The sequence below is a fragment of the Styela clava genome, chromosome 3 (assembly GCF_964204865.1).
Source record: "Styela clava chromosome 3, kaStyClav1.hap1.2, whole genome shotgun sequence".
In the NCBI taxonomy this organism is placed as follows: Eukaryota; Metazoa; Chordata; class Ascidiacea; order Stolidobranchia; family Styelidae; genus Styela; species Styela clava.
Window position 1 is genome coordinate 15,295,347 of NC_135252.1, and position 23,216 is coordinate 15,318,562.

At 33.7% G+C, this 23,216-nt stretch overlaps 2 protein-coding genes across 3 annotated transcripts; both read right to left on the reverse strand.

Annotated features, from left to right (window-relative positions):
• Positions 1–51: 51 nt before the first annotated feature.
• On the reverse strand, positions 52–11,107 carry LOC120342565 (uncharacterized). The gene is made up of 9 exons (XM_039411444.2): positions 10,441–11,107; positions 9,682–9,895; positions 9,087–9,207; positions 5,411–5,483; positions 4,591–4,684; positions 3,112–3,332; positions 2,356–2,494; positions 1,529–1,718; positions 52–1,026 (listed from the first exon to the last, which is right to left on the reverse strand). Exons 1-9 carry the CDS (start codon positions 11,057–11,059, stop codon positions 829–831), a joined length of 1,869 nt encoding a protein of 622 aa, XP_039267378.2. The 5' UTR covers positions 11,060–11,107; the 3' UTR covers positions 52–828.
• A 3,489-nt stretch (positions 11,108–14,596) lies between these two features.
• LOC120342096 (aldehyde dehydrogenase family 3 member B1-like) lies at positions 14,597–23,189 on the reverse strand. 2 transcript variants are annotated; one of them, XM_078110570.1, is made up of 14 exons: positions 22,533–23,189; positions 21,242–21,330; positions 20,866–20,992; positions 20,456–20,551; positions 20,179–20,314; positions 19,593–19,678; positions 18,943–19,035; positions 18,609–18,717; positions 18,379–18,490; positions 17,861–18,024; positions 16,937–17,103; positions 16,044–16,143; positions 15,820–15,962; positions 14,597–15,475 (listed from the first exon to the last, which is right to left on the reverse strand). In XM_078110570.1, exons 2-14 carry the CDS (start codon positions 21,274–21,276, stop codon positions 15,422–15,424), a joined length of 1,422 nt encoding a protein of 473 aa, XP_077966696.1. In that variant the 5' UTR covers positions 21,277–21,330; positions 22,533–23,189; the 3' UTR covers positions 14,597–15,421. The 2 variants fall into 2 exon arrangements, with proteins under 2 accessions (XP_077966696.1, XP_077966697.1); XM_078110571.1 differs by lacking the exon at positions 21,242–21,330.
• Between the last annotated feature and the right edge of the window lie 27 nt (positions 23,190–23,216).

A 23,216-nucleotide genomic window follows, 5' to 3' on the forward strand; every position in this document is an offset into this window, starting at 1 on the left:
ATAATATGTAGATGTGCTATTGACCACTGCTTTTTAATGAGAAAAAAAATGCAAAGTTAAACATTTATTCGATAATAATTAAACAAAAGCTCGATTTAACTTTTGTACAACTTAAATTTATCGTCAGCAGTTCACGACTTACGACATTTGTATATCAATAATCTTCCCCGATAATAGATCGGGCTATTTTATTCCGGACAGCTCTGTATCAATATAGATCGGTCGATTCTTTGCAATAAACTGAAAATCTGTTACACATTTGTTCAATAATTATATACAGATAGAATTTGATTGCACAGAATAGTATTCACAGAACAAATTATCAAATATTTAAATCAATTTCAAGTAATATTCACAGAAAGCAGACAAGAGTATTAAAAAGTGAGTAAACATTGTGCAATCCCGTGAGTGATGACGTCATAAATTCCATAAATATTTAAATTCTTTTAATGAAATCAAAATCCTCAATAGATTCAATTTTTTCAAGAATTTTTGAAAAACCTGTTTGAAGTTTAATCAAATCGATAGTTGTTGAAAGACTTGACTAAAACACAGATAATTGTGAAAATAAAATCACTTATACCTGGAACGTGCACTTTTTTCAGAGAATTCATCATCTCTGTCACAATGATATTACTTAACTGTTACACAACAATCGTTCGTGCCAGTTGGTGTCAAGTGAAAGCAATTGACATTCGAGCAACGCCATGATATATATATATATGTGTTTCCAATTTTTTTTCGAATCAGACAGCATGAAAATGGAAAGAAAAATAAGTTTTATCTGTTGATAACATTCAGTCACATATTACACTTAATAAAAATATATTAGTTATAATAGCCCGGCAGTGACGACCAATGGACCCATGGGAATCCGTTGTTACATTGTTTATCCCATTTGTCTAAAAGGTTTTCGTATCTGGCGTCGACCCAAAACATGATGTAAAAATTGCACATTTCATCCGTGTGTCTGTATCCAATACTTGTCGGAACGTTTCGAAAGTTATCCATGACACATCTTGCTGCCTAAAAGTTGAATACAATTGAACGTTAAGTACAAATAAGAGAAATCTATATATTAAACCTTAGTTTATGTGCCACTTGTTTTTAAATTCGTCGTAAATTTCACTTAGCATTAATGCGTGCTTTAACTATAGTTATGTGAACGCAGAGAAATTAATGTTAGACATCTGCAGCCGCAATTCTACATTGCAATTCCCTTTTCCCGGATACTTTTCGCCACTTGAGTCATTGTAGGTGTTTGTAGAAGTGAAAATTCATCGAGTTGAAATCCACCATTATCACTTTTTACTATTTTTTATGATAAATTGGTTGAAGGTTGACTTTAAAAATGGTTCGTTTTATTTTTAAACTATGTTGGATTTATATATTATTTATGTATTCACGTGGTTTTGAAACGTCGGTTAATTAATTGTTAGTACGTTATTAAAAGAACTAGTTCCCTTTAATTTCGTAAAAAGGGGAAGAAAAACCTTTTTCATATATTGACAATATATGTCATACTTACAAGTATATCATTATATCTTATTGTCATGTTCTTCATTGTAACTGGATAAAATGCTTCTGGTAACTGAGGACTTTTTGCACCAATCAACGTCCATTCTGCATCGCGAATTCTGAACCCAAGAACTTCGACACCGAGTGCGTGAGCGTGAGTGCGAAAGGCGAAAGGATGAATAGAGTAAGGTTGCTTGTACCTGAAAAGTAATGAACTTTGATATTCTTCATTGTGTTTTCCACATTATTCGTTAGTTCTGTGTCAAGATTCGGTAACAAAAATATTTGAATATATTAGTGATAGGGCAAATTCACTCACACTTCTAACACGGAAGAAAAATATCCTATAAACTTTCGGGGGCATTTCATATTGAAACTACATTACAAAGTTAGATTGGGTCTAAAAATTATATAAAATAATAATCGAGCTGATTTTTTTAAACAAATTCCACATTTGACAATCTTGTCATTAGGTCTAGATTACTGTTTCACAAAACTTTTGTGCACATTTTAATGATTTTTTTTTCCTATAATATATATATCACCATCGGCAATTATATATCGTTATTGGTAGTTGTTCATTTATCTGAGACAGCATTATATGGCGTATATTATGTAATAAAATTTTTCAAAACCTAAATTCGTTGCAATTTTAATATATGACAAGAGTCTTATGGGAAGAATACAGAAACTAAGAACTGATAAATAATGTCTTTGTGATACCATAACTTCAAATAAAGACTATCTACTTGCCACGTTACATATCAATCAGCTTCAAAATTGAGTGTTATTGTAATTAACAGGAAAATGATTTTATATTAAATGTGCGCACATTACCTGCAAGATATATCAAAGTTCCGTGTCTTATGTGGGGGAACCGTTCCCATTGATGACGCTAAAACGTAGACTCCAGCCAAATAAGGTTTTCTTTCATATGTTGAAATCACACTCACTGCAGAATGATCTTTAAATCCTCCTGAAATGACCAAAAAGTGTTACAGTGGAAAGTTGGGGGTAATTTTGCAATGTTTGAATAGATTTTTAAAAATTATAGATAAATTTGTCGATATTTTATCGAACTGTTACTCCTTGCAAACTAAACTCTGAGTTTGCGGTCGGTAAACAGAATTTTTATTCATATTCACAAGCTGGCAAATATGATAAACACACATGTTCGTCGCGGTTTCAAACATTTACGCTAGGTGCAATCTGCAAAAAGTGAGTAAAAAGTTTATACATTTGGTCAGATTGATGATGCATATGTGCAAAATCTTCACTATTTTGGACAGTGTTAAAAATTTCAAGTCCAATATTGACTCGGCACAAGTAAGCATTCATTGAAAATTGACTCGAATCATCGAAATGAAATGACTCGGACTCATCATCAGCTGCCCGCCAGTGAGATTTAACTTAGATATTGACTCGGTTGGCTAGTGACTCTACTTGATTCGCGACTCTGGTCTGGGTTCTGGGACTTCTACCCAACACCGATTCTGCGTATGGGAAAAGTTTGAATAAACTTAATGTAACCCAACCACAAAGCTAAACCTTGCATACAAGCACTTTTAACAATTAAATCTTCCCTAATCCTACCTCTGAACACACTGGCGCTTTTGTAATGGACTTGCAACACAAAATATTGTATTCCTGTTCCAGGTCCAATTTTAAATCCAACATCCTTTGGTAATTTGAAGAGCGGGGCGTCTTTTGCCCACGCCCACATTATTGTTGGAGGACCACCACTTCCGCATAAAGGTGCATTTGGAAAACCGTCAGAGTTCTTCTTGGCTCCTTCCATTACACCGCCACAGTTCCTTCAAAGCATAATAAAATATATATAAACTATCATGTTCCAGGAGCTAACGTATTTGGAAATTTTTCATTCCATCTGTTTGAAACCCTAAATTCTCTATCAAGGGGGCTAATTTTAGATATATATATTCGGAACTTTGCGTACGCAAGGAATAACTGATGAGCCATACTCGTAGCTGGCATTTCGGTAAACACGTCGCGGGCTGATTTGATTTTAATTACAGTCAAAGCGAATGCTTGTAAATATCGATTAAACCTGTTCCAAAATATAACTAATTAATTTTTCATAACAGAAATTTTCTCCTCGCGACGTTGATTCTTTTTTCCGATGAAAGGCATCCGTAAAGCTATCCCAGAGGGAAATAAAAACGTTATTAGGAGTTTTCGTTGACTAAATATAAATGTGTATCTGAAAATTAGATGTCGTTCACATGGTAACAATAAACTATTGTGTGTTTTCTAAAAATGGACGTTAGGAGAATTGCAGCGCAGATATTGAAAAAATATGCTGATTTATTGTTGGTGGTACTGTTTGTTTATACGAGCGGGTTGGCGATTTCGCTGAATCCTAATCAGAGCGCCGTTATGACATAACAACATGATTGTATATGAACTTCAAGAATCCAGTACAATAAGATGTGGCACCTTATGAATGAAAAGTGTTTTAATTTCTACATAAGCATATTCCAATACTTGTGAGTACTGGGAACACATTGTATTGGTGGTTGCAATCAGGAATAGTTAAGCGGAAGTAAGAGCGATTTGGAGCAGCACACCAACGTTCATAAAATGTTAGTTTACAGCATTGAGTCTAAAAAAATTAAACGTATGTTGCTCATATATATTTTGTGGATCTTATCATAAAGATTGCATGTTTTCAAAAAATATTATTCAAAATGACGTCCAGAATGCCACTCGACAGGTGACACGCCGTTGGCACGGAACCTTTGTGCTCAGTTCAAGTCATGAAAATAAATTTCGTTTTCGTACAAAGTCAGATGTATTACTTACTGTCAGACCATGTCTACTGTAAGGTTCGAATTAAATTTGAAATTTCATATTCCGAACAGTCATTTGTTGAAATCAATACTGATTTTAAAGTTTTTGCATTCTGGTTTTGAAAGGTTATGCATATTTGCATCGATAGGTAATTTATTTGATCGTATGCCATACACACCTGAAAAATTTAAACTCCTATTGATTTGTTAAAACAATACCATTTGTATATATAATTGTATAATGTATTATAAATGATCTTACCATACTGCTCCTGGCGTTACAATGCCCGGGGATTTGCAACCATACAACAACATGTGATGAGCTACCGTTTGCTTTGCGTGAGGTTGATATTCAACTTAAAATGAAATAAAAAGTATTAAAAAATGTAAAAAAGCGTAACGCGTGTTCGAAATATTAGTCGCTCAACAAACGTATTTTTCATATATTATCATCCCAATTATGACTTTGTCGACTATATGGCTAGCGTCGTGTCTCACTTGTCTCACTCGTCCCAATTGTATGAATTTCACTCCTCATGAATGAACAAATCTCTATTCCAAAGTATCATAACGTGGACTCCACTTCATATATATATACAGTATATACTTATTTTAACAATTTGCCCGACAATATATATATATTCTAAGTCAAAATAATGCGACAACTATGAGGCAAGTCTAGCAAAAGTACAAAAAGGGGGAAATATGATTTTAAGCGCACAGATGGCTGGAGACAGTGATCAAGTTGGGCGTCTTCAAGAGCAAAAGGTGTATGTTTATCACTGTCGCCCTACAGTTCTTAGCGGCATGATGTCGTGTGTCCAATCACATCATTGAATACCAACTTCCGCTTGACTGCACTTTCCCGGGGCTGATTACGTAAATAAGTATTGATGTGATTATCGCCGCCGCGCGGAAGATGGTCCCTGGTGACTGAGTGAAGTCAACTTTACTTTTGCTATCAAATCTTTGGACTTTCAGCCCGTAGTTAGCTATGTGGATAAGTCGCGTCATCTCTGAGTATTTGAACGCAAATAAATCCATTCGGTTGGGTTTAAAAATTACTCATTCATGGTACTCACCGATGTAAGCTGATTTGTTAGTTGCATTTGTATAATCAGCTATTTTCGCTCCTGTGCACAGATATGTATCGTCCTAAATAAAATAAAAAGTATATGGTACACGATAAACTTGAATTAAACTTACTAGAGTGGCAATTCTGGCCATAAAAGACACATTAGCTTTCCCTTGAATAGCGTGCATTGGTAATTACAATTAGATTTCTAAACGTCCTATCGACCAAACGTTGCGGCGAAACTTGATAAATATTTAATACATAACAACAATAGAAACAAACGCTACGCATTGCCGAATATATTGTTTGTTATTCTGAGCAGGTGTGGTACACCTATTTTCATATGAAACGAAATTGAATGTATATTTAGTTTTCTTATTTTCTCTCCAAAGATAACCGCCTATCTTATTTACTTCACAGAGATTAGGTGCATAACAAACTGATAAGAGCTGCGCTCATTGACAATAAATTTTTTATCTGAAAAAATGTGTCAATAATCTGAGCGACATATATTTCTCTGATATTTATAGAATGAAGAAATCATAATTCAATTTCTGACCATTATGTACCAAATGATGGCATTGTATTTAAAAATTGTTGATTACCTGGGACCAAACTACCCAGATATTAAAATTCGAATTTACCTCTCAAGCCTCACTAAACCAACTCCAAGAACGGAGAGGAATAAGAAAGGACAAACATGAATACAGTAAATGTATAATTATGTATATCATGTTACTTCTATTTGAATAGAGTATTTTATCAATTTCCCGAAAATTATTATATTTTCATTCAGCGAAATCGAGTCAAAAAAATTAGTAAAATCTCACAATAATTTACATATCTTATAGGGATATAAAAGTTAAAATAGTTTGTGTATAGAATTTAATCTTCGTTTATTCTTCCTACAGTCTCTACTTAACACCTAAATGTCAAACCTTCTGATTAGATTAAAATCGAATGTTACTCAACACTAAATGGCGTAAAAATCGATTTCCCTCCATGCAAGAAGTCGAACTTTGTCCCAGGAGAAATAATAAACCCGGGCAATGTTGGAAAGGCTGTTGAAACGTTAAAACTATATCTAATTTAATTTTAAGAAAAACACAATCAAAGACAACATATGTCTTGATTTAGATTTCATGGAGGAAAGCTTACACAATATCCATTAAAGACAACCTATAAAATCATGGAACTCTTTTTTCAATGCGACCTGTAAAAATAGCATTTCAGGTATGTTCAGAACGATTCGGATACATTCGACATTCATTATATTCCATATAGTATATTTTGTGAATCAAGGAATATTTGAGAACATTTATATTTGAAAATAAAGAATGTTAAGTCATCAGACAAGCAGATCAAAGCATACTATATCTCAAAAAAATACATGACCCTAATGTTTGTGTCGTTTTAGGTGTGATCAACAAGAAATAACTAATGTAATTTCGACATATACTTGGCCCCGAGTTACAATGTAATCAAAATATTTCTTCAGAATGTATTTGAAATAGTGAAATATTCGGTTTGTTTGGCCATATCTGAGCATATGCTATTGATGTCAGCTATGACCAATCAAAAAAGATGGATTCTAATTTATCACTTGGTATTTGTGACGTAAATGTTTGCGAAAGTTTCCGATATTTGGGAAAAGAAATTTCATTAAAATTGCGTTCAAATTTGGTGTATTGAATTATCAATCGAATTAGAATGAATCTCGGGAGACCAATTTCGCGACCGCGACCGAAGTTCGTACAAACACAAGTTTGACATGATACTCTTTTATGTAGATTTTCACCAAACTAGGAATGTTTGCCTCGATTACTGTGCTAATTAGAATATTCGCCGCTGAGCTAGTCATTATAACAGATTAATGACATCGGAGTGTCAATAAGCAATGAGGAAATCGATCAGATTTCTTCAATAACGAAAAAAAGCACACAAAAGAGAAGTCATTGGTGCCACAGAAAACCAAATTGCTAACGGAAAAAAATATTTACTTTTGGTTCAAGCCCGTAATCCAGATTATTGAAATCAATAAATCTATCTATAGGTCATGTAAACAGCCAGTTGGAGCAGAAAAAAGCGAAAATGTCGCACTGCATTACATTTTGAACATGAAGTATTATTTTTATTTCCAATTGCTCAAAATTTACTCAGAAATAATTTTACAACCAAAATTCCACATTTACTCGAAATATTAATAAAACAAAATTATAGCAAACCAAAATAAAGAAATAACCCAGCTGTTTTAAAGGTACCGGTATTATTAAATTTATTGCAATTGTTTGCGTCCCCCTTTATTTGAGATGTCGGTCACATTTAGTTAAAAGATCCGACCTTTTAATCTAAACTTAAAGTGAAGTTATTTTTCAAGTATTCTGAGTTTACTGGAGAAATTCATTAATTGCGTAGTGACATTCATTAATTATTAAAATCAAATATACCATTTTGAATATGACTCATATTTGAATGGCAGAAATAGAGTAAATACAGACATATATCAGTGTGAAAATACACTCGAAAGAATAATTTTAAATAGAATAAAAATCGGTCAGAAAATGTTCAAAGCAAAAAAAGATAAAAAATGGTAAAAATGAAATTAGACTATAAACAAAAAAGCAAAACAGAAACTGACTGTTCTGGGGCCAACACTCGTTTTGAAATATTAGAGAATGCTACCTTACTGAGGACTGAATTTTTAGGTTTTGATGGATGTGATGAATATCGATATTATCGTTACTTTAAATTACCCCATTTTAAGAGCACTATTATATTTGCTGTATTCTATACGCCTATATTGCTACGTAGTTCAACTGCAGCATATCGGAGTTTTATTCAAAGCGAAATTATGCTGCCTGTTTACATTGTAGTCGATAATAGAATGTGATTTATCACCAGCTTCGACATATTGAGATAATCTATGATTGTTAAACAATTCGTCACTCATAACAGACGCTAATGAGAAATATGAAAGCTCAAATATTTGGAGAACAACAATTCAATCCATGAATTTTGGGGGTTTGTGGTAGTTTTATATTGGGCTTTTGTTTGTTTTTCGGGAAAGGATGTGAAATTTCGAATTTATTTGCAGAGGATGTTAAATATTAACCCATTGGCAACGCCAGTCAGACGACATAATCAATAGATCATTAGTAAGATAAACCAGGGACATCGTCATCAACATGAAAAATTCATGGATGTTCTGATTCTATGTTGGAAGCTGAAAGTTCATGTGCTGAAGCGATAAGCGTTTTGTGGCCAATTTGATTGACTCGTACAATAGATGGATTGAAAATAACTATTATCTAACTTATAACTATTATGAAAAATTAATTGGAGAATACTAAATTGTCATGTGTGAACCAAAAATCAATACGGAATATTTTGAATTACTGGGAGTATTCTTATGCCTTCAAAATATAGGAATAGCAACGCAAATTTTTTCAAGAAAATTTGTTTCCAGCATAGAGTTGCTGGAAAAAGTTATCTCAAACGACTCACTAATGAGACGTTAGAATCATTCTGAATCTGCACTGAAATAGGTTGGAACTATGGAATTATTGAACACCACTGGCGGCACACAACTAAATTTTTGGAGAAAACTATCGACATAATACCCTCTTTGACGAAAAGTTACATTTCCGGTAAGAGAAGCATGCGGTCAGACATACCCCACTTACCTTAGATACCGACACTCCAGGAAGCCCAACGTCAATTTTTATCTTCTTATCATCGTTTTCTGTGACTTCTGTATCCTTTTCTTTCTTCGCATCATCGATACGTTTGTCTTCATCAGCAGATCTACAAAAATTGAAATATGTAAATGTAGTTAGATATTTCCACACACCAACACGAACAACAGATAAAACAAAAAATAATATAGGTCCGAATATTATGAACAGAAATACTTTTGTTGAATCAATTAGAATTTATATTGAATGTATATAAGGGTGGGGATCGGCATATATTGAAACTGAATGCGTGATCTCTTTAATAATAGATTGTCGAATGAATAAACTGGTGAATTATTTAGGTGCGGTTTTAAGCAGTCGCCATATTAAAATGTGATTGATTCGGAGAAGCATCCAAACATTGTAACAGAAAATAGAATTAATATTTTATTTTGTAGAAAAGAAATTTATCCATTTTTAATAAAGACGTTTCATCGTAAACATTCGTAGACTGTTCTGACGTAGGAAAGGTTATTTCACAACATCAAAGATATCGACAGCGCGGCGATTTTCAGTTTGCAAATTAATAAAGAAATATTCTCACTTTTTTTTCATTTCCGAATTCGTCATTTCTTTGAGGAGAGATCGCAATTCGTCAACATCGTTACTTTCAACGTCAGACTTTTGTTTGTCGTCTTTTTTGTTATCAAGAAACTCTCTTTTTTCGTTCATTGTTTCGTCGCTGTTTTCATCTAAAACTTCATCCAGTTCCTGCTTTTGTTTCCGTTCTTTCTTTCCATCGGAGTTTGGCGAATCCACTGTAAAATAAATTTCACGCTGCAGAATCACGATACCCGTGATAATAATATGTGATACCAATATCACAATGCTGGTATTGTTTATTCTATTTATTATTAATCAGTCCCGATTAAAATTACAAATTGTTATCAAGTTTTATCAACCGGTATTCTGCGAACCTTGTTGCCATCATCATTCACTGAATATGCAAATGACAGCTGCTTTTGGATTAGAACTAATAGCTCAGTGGAGAAACCTACTGATAACAACGAGACAGTGAGACAATCACTGACATTTTGCGAGGGTAATTTACAAAATTATAATCAATAATTACAATTAATTGTAGATGGAGGATAAATAGAAAATAAAAAAAGCGGAGAAATGATCAAATGAGCGCCTATAATTTTTTTAATTTTTTTCCGGCGTTTGGTGAATTCAATGAAATGGGCGTCATCAGCCCAATATTCATATTTCATCAATTCTTGATCCATTTTCAAATTGAATACTGCTAGGTGAGTATGCATAGGCCGCTTGGTAAATAATTACTTGCTTATTGGATACATACCTCCGCTGTTAACATTTTCCATCAAATTTTCTTTTTGTAAAAAATCTTTTTGAGCGTTTGCTCTATCGTCACCGATATCTTCTTCGTAGTAATTGTCCGGTGTAAATTCATCCCATTTGTCTTGAGAGTTTTTCATGGAGTTGTCAATCATATCTTCCAACAATGCTGTAACCAGAAGTTGTTGTTTGTCTTCCTCGCTAGCCGGATACTTCGTTCGCGGTGAGCCGTCCCAATCTTCTGAAGATTGTTCAAAATCGACATTGTCGTCTTCTGGTTCTAGGAAATCATACAAGAGTTCGTAATCTCGATTGTCTTTCAAATTCGAATCTGGAATTGGCCGAGTATAGTCCGCTTCATTTTGAAGCAATCCTGCTTCGAAATCATTGTTGAGGTCTCGAAAAGATCCCTGTTCATCTAAGGCTGGATGTTGCGCTTGGCGCGAAGATGAATAAATATCTTCGAGAAACTTGAGAAAATCGTAATAATTTTCATTCCTATTTTGTCCATTGCCATAATCGAAATCATCTGATAAATATTTTGATGATTGAGTGGATAATGTAGTTGGACACTGATTTATAATTCCAACAAGGAACATGAATATCAAATGACCGAAATTCATTCTTATTTTATCGCTGAACTAGATATTACTGTAAATGACGAAGATTTTATTTATAAGTTTGATGCTAACAGAAGAAAAATAAAAAGTTTGCCGAAATACAAATGGTGCAATGTGAATAAAATACATTTACGTGAATTCACATCTTACGGACGCGTATTCAAACATTTCGCCTGACTAGACCTTAAAATTCAAGATAACGGTAACATTGTTATTCTCTGTATTCATAATCTGAACATTTACAACTCCATTAAAGCACATTAGGCCTGTACTGTCTCGTAGGATAAAAAGAGTAGTTATGTGAAAAACTAACAACAGTCAATATGTGTATCTAATCCATGAACAGATTTATTTATACTTCAAATTTTTCTGTTCAAATTTCAATTTCGACTGTTTTTCTGTTCCTAATTTTATAGCTTCGCGCATTGGCAGAAGGTCAAAGAAACTGCTTCTTGTGTCTACGTAAGTTTTACACAATCTAACATATCTGACCTGTAACTTTAGCAAGTCGTTGTTTTCGCGTCATATTGCAACTGAACCCAAACATTATTTTATAACTATCACTTTCGATTTAGTTTTCCCTGCAAAGCATGCTGAATAATAACGCACACACGTTCCCTTCCTACTTCCAAGCATTCAATAAACAAACATATGGGGGAAATTATTTGTATTCAGCATGACATAATCGCAACGTATGGCGGCGTATTGTATATTTGTAAAGATAAAAGATATTACGCGAAATGACTCACAAATTTTAGTCCATGAGCTCCACAATTAGTACTAGTTGTTATGCAACATGAACGGCGATAGACATGAATAATGTTCAAACGAAAAAGATGGCGATTTTTTGTACAATACTCTAACTAACGTATATATAGCATACATTTAATTCTAACTTTTCAAAAGAGTGTACAATGTCCACCCACCCCCGCCTGGCAACGCCGATATCATTCTGACGAATGCTGTACAACTCCGGTCAGAAAAATTACCACCGCAGCGGCGTCTTGCTCTCTTCCGAAAATCGATTTTTCGATCGTGGGCACAAAATAATTACCAACATCATTTACATTAACGCTGAAGGTAATACGATTTGACGTTTGCCATTTCGCATGTTATGAAAAATTGAATCATATGTCAGTATTCGTTTCTATGGCGAAGGTGTAAAAAAAATGGGTACATGAATCGAACTCTGTGATTTAAATTTTGGTGCGTTGATGCAAATGCTTCGCACCTTAATTTAATCAAATACTAATCCAATTCAAAACTAATAACACTTCTGATCCTTCAGCCTTGCAAATTTTCAGCCTTTTTCCTTACTTATTCTCATATATCCAATCTACCTACTATTGCCAGACTGAAAGCCTGGGAAATCTGAAGTCTGTCGAGTGTGATGCAGCTTCCGCTCCCGCCGTTTGTGCTGAATAGGTTTATTTGTAGAATACATCCGGTTATTGTATTCAGAAATACGACAATGCATCATAGACCTTTTGCGTATATATATATATAATACGTGGAATATTTTTATGGAGAACATATGCATAAATTTAGGAAGGTTAATATAAAACGTATTTCGCGCTCATATTCAGCACTTTGTTTTTTCGATACGCGGAAGCCTACAGCTTGTAAATGTATTAAAGCCGTTATTGTGGTTTTTATCCATTCCATGGTAAATACATACTTATACCTTACTATTCAAAAATAAATTGATAGTCAGCCTGAATACATTTTCTTGGAACAATCTTACCAAGCTAGTAACGGTACAAATAGGTTTAATAGAAACCCTCCAATATATAGTTATGAATACAACCTGCGCTGAAAATCCAAATCCTTCGCAACATATCCCTGAAATAGCTTTATATATATGTATATATACCTCAGTACTTCAAATATTTATATGTACAATATAATACACAAATAACTGTTTCTCTGTAGTCTGTATCGTGTGTGATGACACGAATGAACATAAAGAGTATGATGCATAGGAATCTCTCGCTCGCCGAGAATTTAATAAAAGCTCTTTAATAATGCATGAAATGTCGCGCAAATGACATGTGCGGAATTTCAGAACGAAAATAAATAGCGGTTGTTTATGGGGGTGTTTCTCCGCCACACTATATATAGGCTATCCTTTGTATAATTGGAGTCATTTGTTCTAAATTTCCAATTTCAATATCACTTAAACAAACCTCAATACAGTATTCAAAAAGTATCATTGTTGGCCATAGACGAACAGAACGTATTTTATTTTTGACCGATCGACGTAAAACAAAATGAAAAAATGGATAAATTTGATGTATCCTCTAATCCAGTGGTTCTCAAACTTTTTAAGGCGCGTCCCCTTTTTAGAATTTGTCAGTCCTTTGTCCAACCTCAAAAATAACTAGCTAACAATAAGCTCAAATAACAGATAGTAAGGCGAAAGTATGTTTTATTCAAAAACACGTTTAAACTACATGGACGGAACGTAAATATTCACAATAAAAAATGTAAATATCCAAAATAAGGTGGGCCAGATCAGAAATTGTCTACGCCCCCGCGTGGCGCAACCCACCGTTCGACAAACGCTGCTCTAGTTCAGTGCTCTTCAACCGGGTATACGGTATACCCAAGTGTATACCGGACCATAAATTGGGTATACAACTGATAAAGGGTATACAGCCTAAATCAGAGATTCTAAACTCTAATATAATAAATTATAGAATATTCAAGCGGAGACAATGCAAACGCGGCGCACATAAAATTTAAAATGTTATTTACGCAAAGAACCGACGTGAGCACATTGTTACATCACAAATTATATGGATAATGCGGCCACATGTCTGGTTCGGCTGCCATTCACTTCGTTTGATTTATGTTGAACATTATTTCCGTTAACCCAAGACTGTCAGTCAAATTTTAAATTGCGGACACTAGCCTATTAGATTGCATGGTGATATTGCAGTACAATATGTGCTTAAAATTTTATGTTTATTCAAGCCTTAAATTTATTGGTAATTCGTAATTGTAAGGTATACAAAGTTCTTGAAAATTTGTAAAAGGTATACCACGATAAATAAGGTTGAAGAACACTGCTCTAGTTCATTTCAGGTATCCTAACATTTTCGTAGGTAGCTTCGCTAGACCGTAGCTCATGATGCTTTCGATTTTCTACACTGTCGACAACTGTGAAGCTATGGTTTAAAGTCGCGTATAGTTCGTCCTACTATCTTCATTCGAGAATCTCATCCTCACTACTTCGCGCTATTCTTGTATTTTTTCAACAAGCATAGGGGCATTGCAAATTCAGCTCCAATATGCCCTGCGAAACCATCGCCGTTCAAATCAACAAAATTGAGTCGATAGTCAATTAAACGTCTACGCACAGCGACGCGCTATCTCTGCGGTAAAAAAAATAATTCATAACCTCGAACACGCCAATATATGAACTTACGTCAAGACCATGTCCTAGGGACCTAGGACACTGTTGAATAAAATCCAAGACCACGGTCGACAATAGCTTAAATAAATAACTCAAACATGAACGGCAAATATATACTCATGTTCAACATAATTTTGGTTTCTTTATAATATAACATATTTGAATCTTTATCAGATATTACATTTTAAGAATCGCAGTGGCCATGAAAAAGTAAGATACTTGCTACAGCAGATTTAAAACAACAGTGAAAAAATCACGAGCGATGATTAGAATTATTGCATACGCTTTAAAATTAAGAATTACGTAAGGTATAAAATTGCTCACAAAGATATATATAATAGGTAGTATTAGCCACCATTGATAGAAATTAAAACAGAAATTTGAACTTTGAGAACAGTGGCGCAATCAGGGGGATTTCGGGCCGAAAGGAAGTTTCGGGGATGAAAAATACAGTGTGCCCCGTAAGACATTATTCATTATAAACGAGCCCCATTAAAATTACTGCGGCGAATTTCTCCCGGATCAGGAAGATATATAATCTAATCATTGAAATAGAAGTTTAATCAATTTTCTTTTCTACTACGAGTTGGTCTACGTTAAATTCAATTATTATAATAGGATATTTTAAAGGTTATTATCGACTATAAATTGTATATTTTTCGCAATAGGAAAATCAATATCATCCAAAAAAATTAGCTCTTTCAACGAGCGCTGTGATGGAAGGGATGTTTTCAGAATTCGGTTTTGAGGTAATTTTGGAGTCCTGGAGTAAGAATTTTTGATGGCCAGGATGCGCCACAAATTAAAATATAAAAAAAATTATAAATACTCCATTTAAATAGCAGAGAATTATTCGAATTTTACATAGATTACATTTATATATGATTGGATCTGTGAGTTTCTTTTTTACCCTGCTTCAAAATTGTATATGAACTGATTATGTTGGATCATTGCATACAACAGGAGCCTGCGCCAGGCTTTTCTTCAATGAGAAACTTGTTCTGAAAATATAGAATAATTTATTTCAAACACAAGTGTGAGCTTAGCGAATGTTTGATGAAAATATTGATCATATTGGTGAATTGTCCCTTTTTTTGTTAAAAGAGAATTTGAACAAAAAACAAGGTCACACGCACCGCACACCACTGAAACTCCATGAGCTACTGAAACTACATAGATTATAATGGCGCAACACATGCCTGAAAATGCCAAGAAAATCTCAAGACTTGAAGGGGTACGAGTCAATATACTCAGACCAACATCTGTGGTAATGAATTCTTAATTACTGAATTTCTTGCGAGTATCAGGCAGTATATTATAAATAATGGAAAATGTCATTTCCTACCCTGCTCAGATTGGTATCGGTATATGGTGGATATCTACTTTGCAACAAAGCTTCCAAGTTTTGTTTCCTGTAACAAACTGTACGATGATGTGAGAACGTATCGAATGAATATTTTCCATGATAACTGCCAGTCCCACTTGTACCTGAAAATGAAAAATATCAAGTTTAGTGGTGGAACAAGGAGAACAATAGTGTACATATCTGTCTTCTAGCAAGGTACTCACCAACACCCCCGAAAGGCACATTGGTTCCAGTCATATGCAGGATAGTATCATTAACAGTCACTCCACCACTTGATGTATTTGAAAGCACATAGTCTACCACCTAAAATATATAATGCATTGTATTAGGACATAACAAATCATGAAGTGAGAATGAGGTTCTAATAGAATAACTGGATTTAATATCTTGCTTTGATGCAGAACTTATGAAAAAAAATAGGTATGCCATTTATACATGTAGTGAGATATGAATGATCTCAGTAAAATATGCTCAGAGCCACGTCGCATGCACTCACTCACTCAGAAGTATACTCAGCAGTCAGCACTGAGCAAGAGTTACAGGCTACTAAAGTGTCAAGAGTTACTGAATAACCGAAGCTACGTAGATTTGTTGTTTTCAACCTTTTTAGTGGAGCAGAAGCCAAATAAAACATTCCAGAGACTCGAGAGACTACCGTGTAATACTTGTCTGAAATTGGAATTGCAAAAGCAATCAGAATACCGGCAAAATTAAATGATCTTGAAATGTAGCTAGTTTAATATTAGTGGTAAACCTAATGGGCATTTGATTAAAGTTAAACAACATACATATATTATTAGACTCTCAGATTTGAATGTAAACTTGCGGAAGTTCTGGATTGTACTGATGGAACCCTTGGACTCCACGGAACCTCAGTTGAAAACCACCGCATTACGCACTCGCAAACATCCATTGGCAAGATACTTGAAGCAGTTCAAGTAATTATATATGTGAATCGATTCATTTAAATTAGGACGTGTATCTATACTAGTGTAAGTGATAAATATAATGTGACATACTGACATCCTACATAGATGCAATTCACCATACTATTTGACTGCTAGTATGTGCTGTCAAGTTCTAAGTAAAATCCTACCTGTGGTTCATTTGAGAAAACATATAATGCCAATGGTTTCTCCAATTTATTTATGGTGGCAACAGCTTCTTCTTTCCCATTTACTTCCATGATTGGGAATATTGGTCCAAACAATTCATCCGACATCAATGCATCTTCCATAGTACAGTTGTTAACTATAGTTGGAGCTGAATATAAGTAAACAAAAATGAAGATGAATTTTGACCCATATACTACTGTAATACACCGAGGGGAAAATATACATCACTTTTTCAGATAGTGTGAATCATAACTTGAATAAGGAATGAGGTTTCTCTAGTCAACATGTATGGGGCTGTCCATAGCTAGATAATTCAATGAAAAGAGTTTGTGACAAAACCCCTTCATCTTTCCAACTTGTTTCTTATATACTAATTGTGTTTATTGGTTGTTCAAACTACTACTTTTGTTACTATTCGGAAAAGACCAAAAGTGACTCAATTTGAACTCAAGTGAAATGAATCAGACTCAAAAGTCAGAGAGACTTAATTCGGTGATTGATTTGTCTCGAATGACCAGTTACTCGACCTGGCTCGGGATTATGGTTTAGGCTTAGGGCAGTGTTTAAATTTTTTCATGACGACCCATTTGGCACGGCCAAAAGAACTAAAAAAAAGATGAGGAAAAAGTCAGGATCTGTTTTTCTCATCTGTTTAAAATATTCTTGTCAATACTTCAACATCCTTAAAACACGCCGCGACCACATTGTGTCCTTTTGCGACCCATCGGAGGTCACGACCCCCAGTTTGAATACCCGAGTATTCTATCGAATACTGACTGCTACTAACCCTTTATTATAAAACTTGAGTATCCGGAGTTTCTTCTTGGACAATCGTGCTATATTTTTAGTCGAATTCCCTCATCAAATCATTAAAAATTATCATATCAAGGAAGAACGAGTATTACCAATGTACTTATCCGCTTCATCAGTCTGTCCCCCAAAAACAATTTTTTCTTTCGGAGTTTTATCAAGCAATCCTTTCAATCTGTTAAACTGCCGATCATTGATAAGTCTTGGCAAATCTTTTGATTTTTGAGGATCTTTCCCAAATCTTTCAATAATAACATCACTGCAAAAGCAAGCAGTTGGTTAATTTGAATTTGGTAATTACCCGATTTCTATAGCAGTGACATACGTATATTTTCAGAGGTACCATATTTAGGATAGACTTGTGCAAAATTAACTTGACAACATTCGAATACTTCAAAAATTGTTGAAAATAATAATAATTCATAACATATCAGTTAGGCCTAAATTATACAAAAATAAATTTTCACTTAAAAGCGATGTTTAAAGCCTCACTGATTACGTTACTATACTACGAAGGTGGCAAACTTGATATGACGGCCAGATTAAAACCAACAGAAGTTCTTTACACATTCTGTTTTCAGAATGATTTTTTAATTCATGTTTTCGTCCTCACCACAGGGCCTTAACAAAATCCTCTTTAATCTCTGAATCGCACATAATATAATCAGGAGCGACACACGTTTGCCCAAGGTTGATGAGTTTTCCCCATGCAATTCTTGATGCAGCTATAACAAAAATGTATTTTGTACTTTATAGTTTGAACCAAATTGGACGCTGAGTGCAGTTTCACTTTCTTTTATGAAATTGAAAATCTGGTTTAACGATTAATAAAATATGATTTACCTAATTTAGCATCTGACTTTTTATGAAGATAGACAGGAGACTTTCCTCCTAATTCCAATGTAACTGGAGTAAGATGTTTTGCAGCTGCTTGCATCACAATTTTTCCTACCTAGAACATTGATAATAAATAAAGGTGATAATACCTTCATACAATTAATAGTTGGGATACTATTTCAACAAAACTGGTATGAGATGAGCTCCAAGGCACATACCTTCAACCGAAATAGACAACAGGCTTAAATTAGAACTACACCACAGACAATATCCCCAATAATGACATACAACCTGTTTAAACTTTTTTATCAAAAAAAAAAAAAAAGATTAGGCTATTTACCATAGGATTGCCAGTGAAAAATATGTAGTCAAACTTCTGCTTCAACAGTTCAGTTGTTTCAGGAACTGCACCATTGTACACAGGAAAGCATTCCTGAAAAATTATGAATAATATCATGAATTAGAGCATGTGCTTGTTAGTGTTGCTACAGCATTGATGATATCTTTACCACTGACAAATGACAATGATTATTTTATTTAAGTTCATACCAGATTAAAGCAGTATTCTCGAAATCAGCCTTGCGATAAAAATTTCGATTTTGAATAATCTAAATGGACTTATTTTGCAAAAAAACATGATGCACGACAAAAATGATCAAATTTCACCCTAATCAAGATTTCAATGCATATTTAATAAATATGCTATACAAAAGCTGTAGGACCGCTAATCTGAATACTAAGAAATATCCCAAATCACCCGTTAGGCAGTGTTGGTTACAGATATTAGTGCAATAAATATTTCGCAAGCTTTGATTGCAGAACCACAAGTCATAGAAAATTTTAAAAGCAAGTCCAAGAAATGCAAGATCATTTTTTGATATACCGGTACCACAAAAGGCATTCTAAACACCCGATAACAAAAAAACAACCAATATCTAAGAGCACTTGGCTGAAATTGATACAAATATAAATTCTTAATGCAAAACTTACCTTATCCAAATATTTTGGAATCAGTTCTGTCATAACTTTAGCAGTATGTTCTGCCACCTCCGACGTCTTTAAAACAGCACAATTGCCTGCAATTAGAATAGTTTATGAACTTGGATAATGTAATATACTGTTTCACTCTGTAATAAAATCATGGTACACAGGTTGCCACAAAGGTTAGATTAACCATTAAAAAAAACGTCCTTCTTTAAATTAGGCAATTACCTTTAAATTTGAAAAAAAAAATCTTGAAATGGGCACTTTGCAGGTAGACACGAAATATAGAAAGCGAAGAATACAAATGCATTCAGTTCTATATATGTATGTTAAAAATTATAGAGAATAAATATCAAAGCAATAAAAAATGGCAAAAATATATTAGACACATAATACTAGGGTGACAGGATGAACCACATGAAAAATTTCGTCCAGATCTGACCAGCTGTTTGGACGCTACAGCTGAACAGACATACAAATCGACTGAGGATAAGGGTCTCCTGGATCTAATACATCTCATCCATTTTTATCTGAACTATTTAAAAAACACACTTGTGCTTCATTCATCATGCAAATAGTCTTATCTAAATACCTGCTGCAATTGCTCCAACTAATGGTGCAACCAGAAGTAATGTAGGATAATTCCAAGCTCCTATAATAAGAACGACGCCATAAGGTTCAGGCTTGACATAAATACCATCCATAGTTTGTACCAATGTTTTTGATGGCTGTAATGTAAGCAATCTTATTATACCAATTAGAAAATACAGTTAAATATATATGGATCAAAGTCTAGCCATGACCTGTATATCACATTATATGACGAAAACTAAATTGAGAACTATTATAATTTATAACAATTGACTTACGTAAGTTGGCTTCACCCAATTTTTCAAATGGTTGATTGCGTGTGCCGTTTCACATCGTGCTATACTGATTTCAGTAATAACAGTTTCAAATGCTGTCTGTGAAAAGATAAATCACACGATATTAGATAGAAAGCGTTTGTGATTAACGGATACAGAAATACATTTTCGTTAGTGTTGCATGAAGACTCATAAATCAAATATAAAATCATCTTTATTCTTGCTGAAGCATCCTCGCATTATGCACATACAGATCCCACGGTACAAATGCAATTAGGAAGGATAGGTAATTTGTCTCACATAACACAACAGATAGTTATAAAAAAAGCATTCGATTTTTCACAACTGCGGAAGGAAACGTGGGTGGAATGCTGCTGAATTAAGAAAATAAAATCCTAACAAGAGAAAGGGACCTTTCGGAGATCTTTTTCTTCAGCTTCAATTATAGCAGGTTCATTCTCAGTAAGCATCTTATGAAGTTGTTTTAATTGATTCAGTCTCCATGATACATCTTTAGTCTTTCCAGTTTGAAAAGCATCTCTACAAAATCACATAACAACAGTATGTATTAAAAACACAAAATACATACCACAAACTTGATCGTAAAAAATGATATCAAATATAAGAGTGATTACCGTATGTGTTATGCTGTTTAACCAGGAAAGTTTATTTATATTTCAACTCAAAATCAAAATAAATTAGAGAATGCCAATTAATACTTCAGTTCATTATTATAAATGTAAGAGATGCCAATGTGGTCAGCAAAAACATATGGTTGGCCTCAATTACCTTGTACGAGCGACTAGTTGTTCTGCTTCACTCATTTTTTTCAGACAGATCTGTATTATACTGTAATACTAAAAATACAGTCTATAGCACTGAATAAATATAAATCAAATCACAGTAAACAATAAGTACAAAAAATATATGGGTATATTGCATTAGTAAATTAGACAGTTTTTTAAATATTCATAAAACGATACTTACTACAGAAAGCCATTGCATTGGGTTTTAATTTTAAGATATTCAAACATTTTCAGTTTCATCCAATACAGTTAAAAATGGCTGCATAAAAATTCTAGGCATCATATTTATAAAAAAGGATAAAAAATAAAGTTTTCCAGTGTACAGTACTAAAAATGAGTTATTATTCATTGTCTCAATATCTAAATTCTTAATAATACAGTACTAAAATATTAGGCCTAATAAGCTAAAGAAGATAACACGTCTCTCCATCCAACACCTATCACAACACTGGCTACATCCCGAGTGTTAACCTATAATATACCGTTAACAATAGTTACGTAGATTCCATTAGTCAAATAAATCATAGACATTCAAATTTGCTTTATCAAACACTTTGTCATGAAGCACAATGAAAAGTTGTGCAATTTTACAATAAAGTATAAAACCTAAAATTTGATAAATCACATTCTTGAAATCTATCCGTATTCTATTGAAAACGCACAATGCCATTACCCACTTATTGCTGCAACCTTATTACAGCCTTTATGCTTAATAACGACAACACCTTGTGACAACATACATATTATGCACATAGATAAGTACTAAGTACACAAAACTGTCATTGAAGAGAACGAGAAATAAGCTATCCAAAATTGTCAATTATTACCAAACATAGTTTATACCATTGCTTTATCTTGTGAAGAAGATATAACACTCAACAAAAATTTTTGATATTTTGTTCATTAGTTACTGTACGCATTACAGGAATGCAACATAATCATTATACAGAGAAGTATTTTACCCACTAACATGCTTCGAATATTAAGTCAATAGGTAAAACTATACTATATAATAAGCCAACGGTGAAAGGCCCAATGTATTTAAACCTTATAACCATGATTCCATTTATTCTGGAATACTTGTGTCATCCTGACTCAGCATCTTTAGGAAAGTTGCTTACCTTTGACGAATGAACTTCAATGGGGGAAGCTATACCATATAATAAGCCATTGCTGAAAGGTCAAATGTACTTACTCCCAATATCCAATTGCTTCATTTATTCCCAGAATACTTATGTCAGCATGACTCAGCATATTTCAGGAAATTTGCTTACCTTTATTAATAGAAGAATTGCTACCACTAGTATCTCTTCATGTAACTTTCCATTTGGTACAGATGACAGGACAGCAGCATTCCTTCTTACTAATTTTTTTTCTAAGGAGAAAAAGCACCACATTCTTTGAGTTTGGCAATTTTCCTTGAATTTTGACAATATTTTCTGAAATAGGCACTTTGCAAAAACGCACGAAATATAAAATTTGAAACATATTAATTCATGAAGTTCTATCTATGCATATAAAAAATAACAAAAATTGCATATTGAAGAAATAAAATAATAGCAAAATATATTGAATGCAATATCACATAAAAAGAAATTTTATTATTGATAGCAGCAGAACCATGATTTCTCTTTAATGGTTGAAGACTTTAAAATTCTTCTTCTTCACTTCATTACGGCATCCTCAGTCTAGGAGTTGATTAACTTCAAATGTTAGTGTCCATAATTTACTCATCTTCATACAAGCTTCTTAGGGCAAACATCTTTATACCTGTGGTAGTGTTTGCTTATGAATAGCAATTTACAAATTGCTCAATAGTTTGTGTGTGTTTTCATATGTCATGCAACAATATCTGTATCAATCATAGCAAATAAGCCGTGGACTTGCATTCCATAAATTACCACCACAGGTATTTGAAGCAAGATATTCAGAGCCCAAAGAATGATTGCAAGTCACAA

Coding starts and splice junctions, on each gene's coding strand:
- LOC120342565 (XM_039411444.2), bottom strand. CDS start 11,059: ATGAATTTCGGTCATTTGATATTCATGTTCCTTGTTGGAATTATAAAT. Junction 9,896..10,440: donor GGAAAATGTTAACAGCGGAG/GTATGTATCCAA, acceptor TTTATTTTACAG/TGGATTCGCCAAACTCCGAT. Junction 3,333..4,590: donor GTAACGCCAGGAGCAGTATG/GTAAGATCATTT, acceptor TATGCTTTGAAG/GAACTGTGGCGGTGTAATGG.
- LOC120342096 (XM_078110570.1), bottom strand. CDS start 21,276: ATGAGTGAAGCAGAACAACTAGTCGCTCGTACAAG. Junction 18,491..18,608: donor AAAGTCAGATGCTAAATTAG/GTAAATCATATT, acceptor TTTTTGTTATAG/CTGCATCAAGAATTGCATGG. Junction 15,963..16,043: donor TGTGCCTTTCGGGGGTGTTG/GTGAGTACCTTG, acceptor TTTCATTTTCAG/GTACAAGTGGGACTGGCAGT.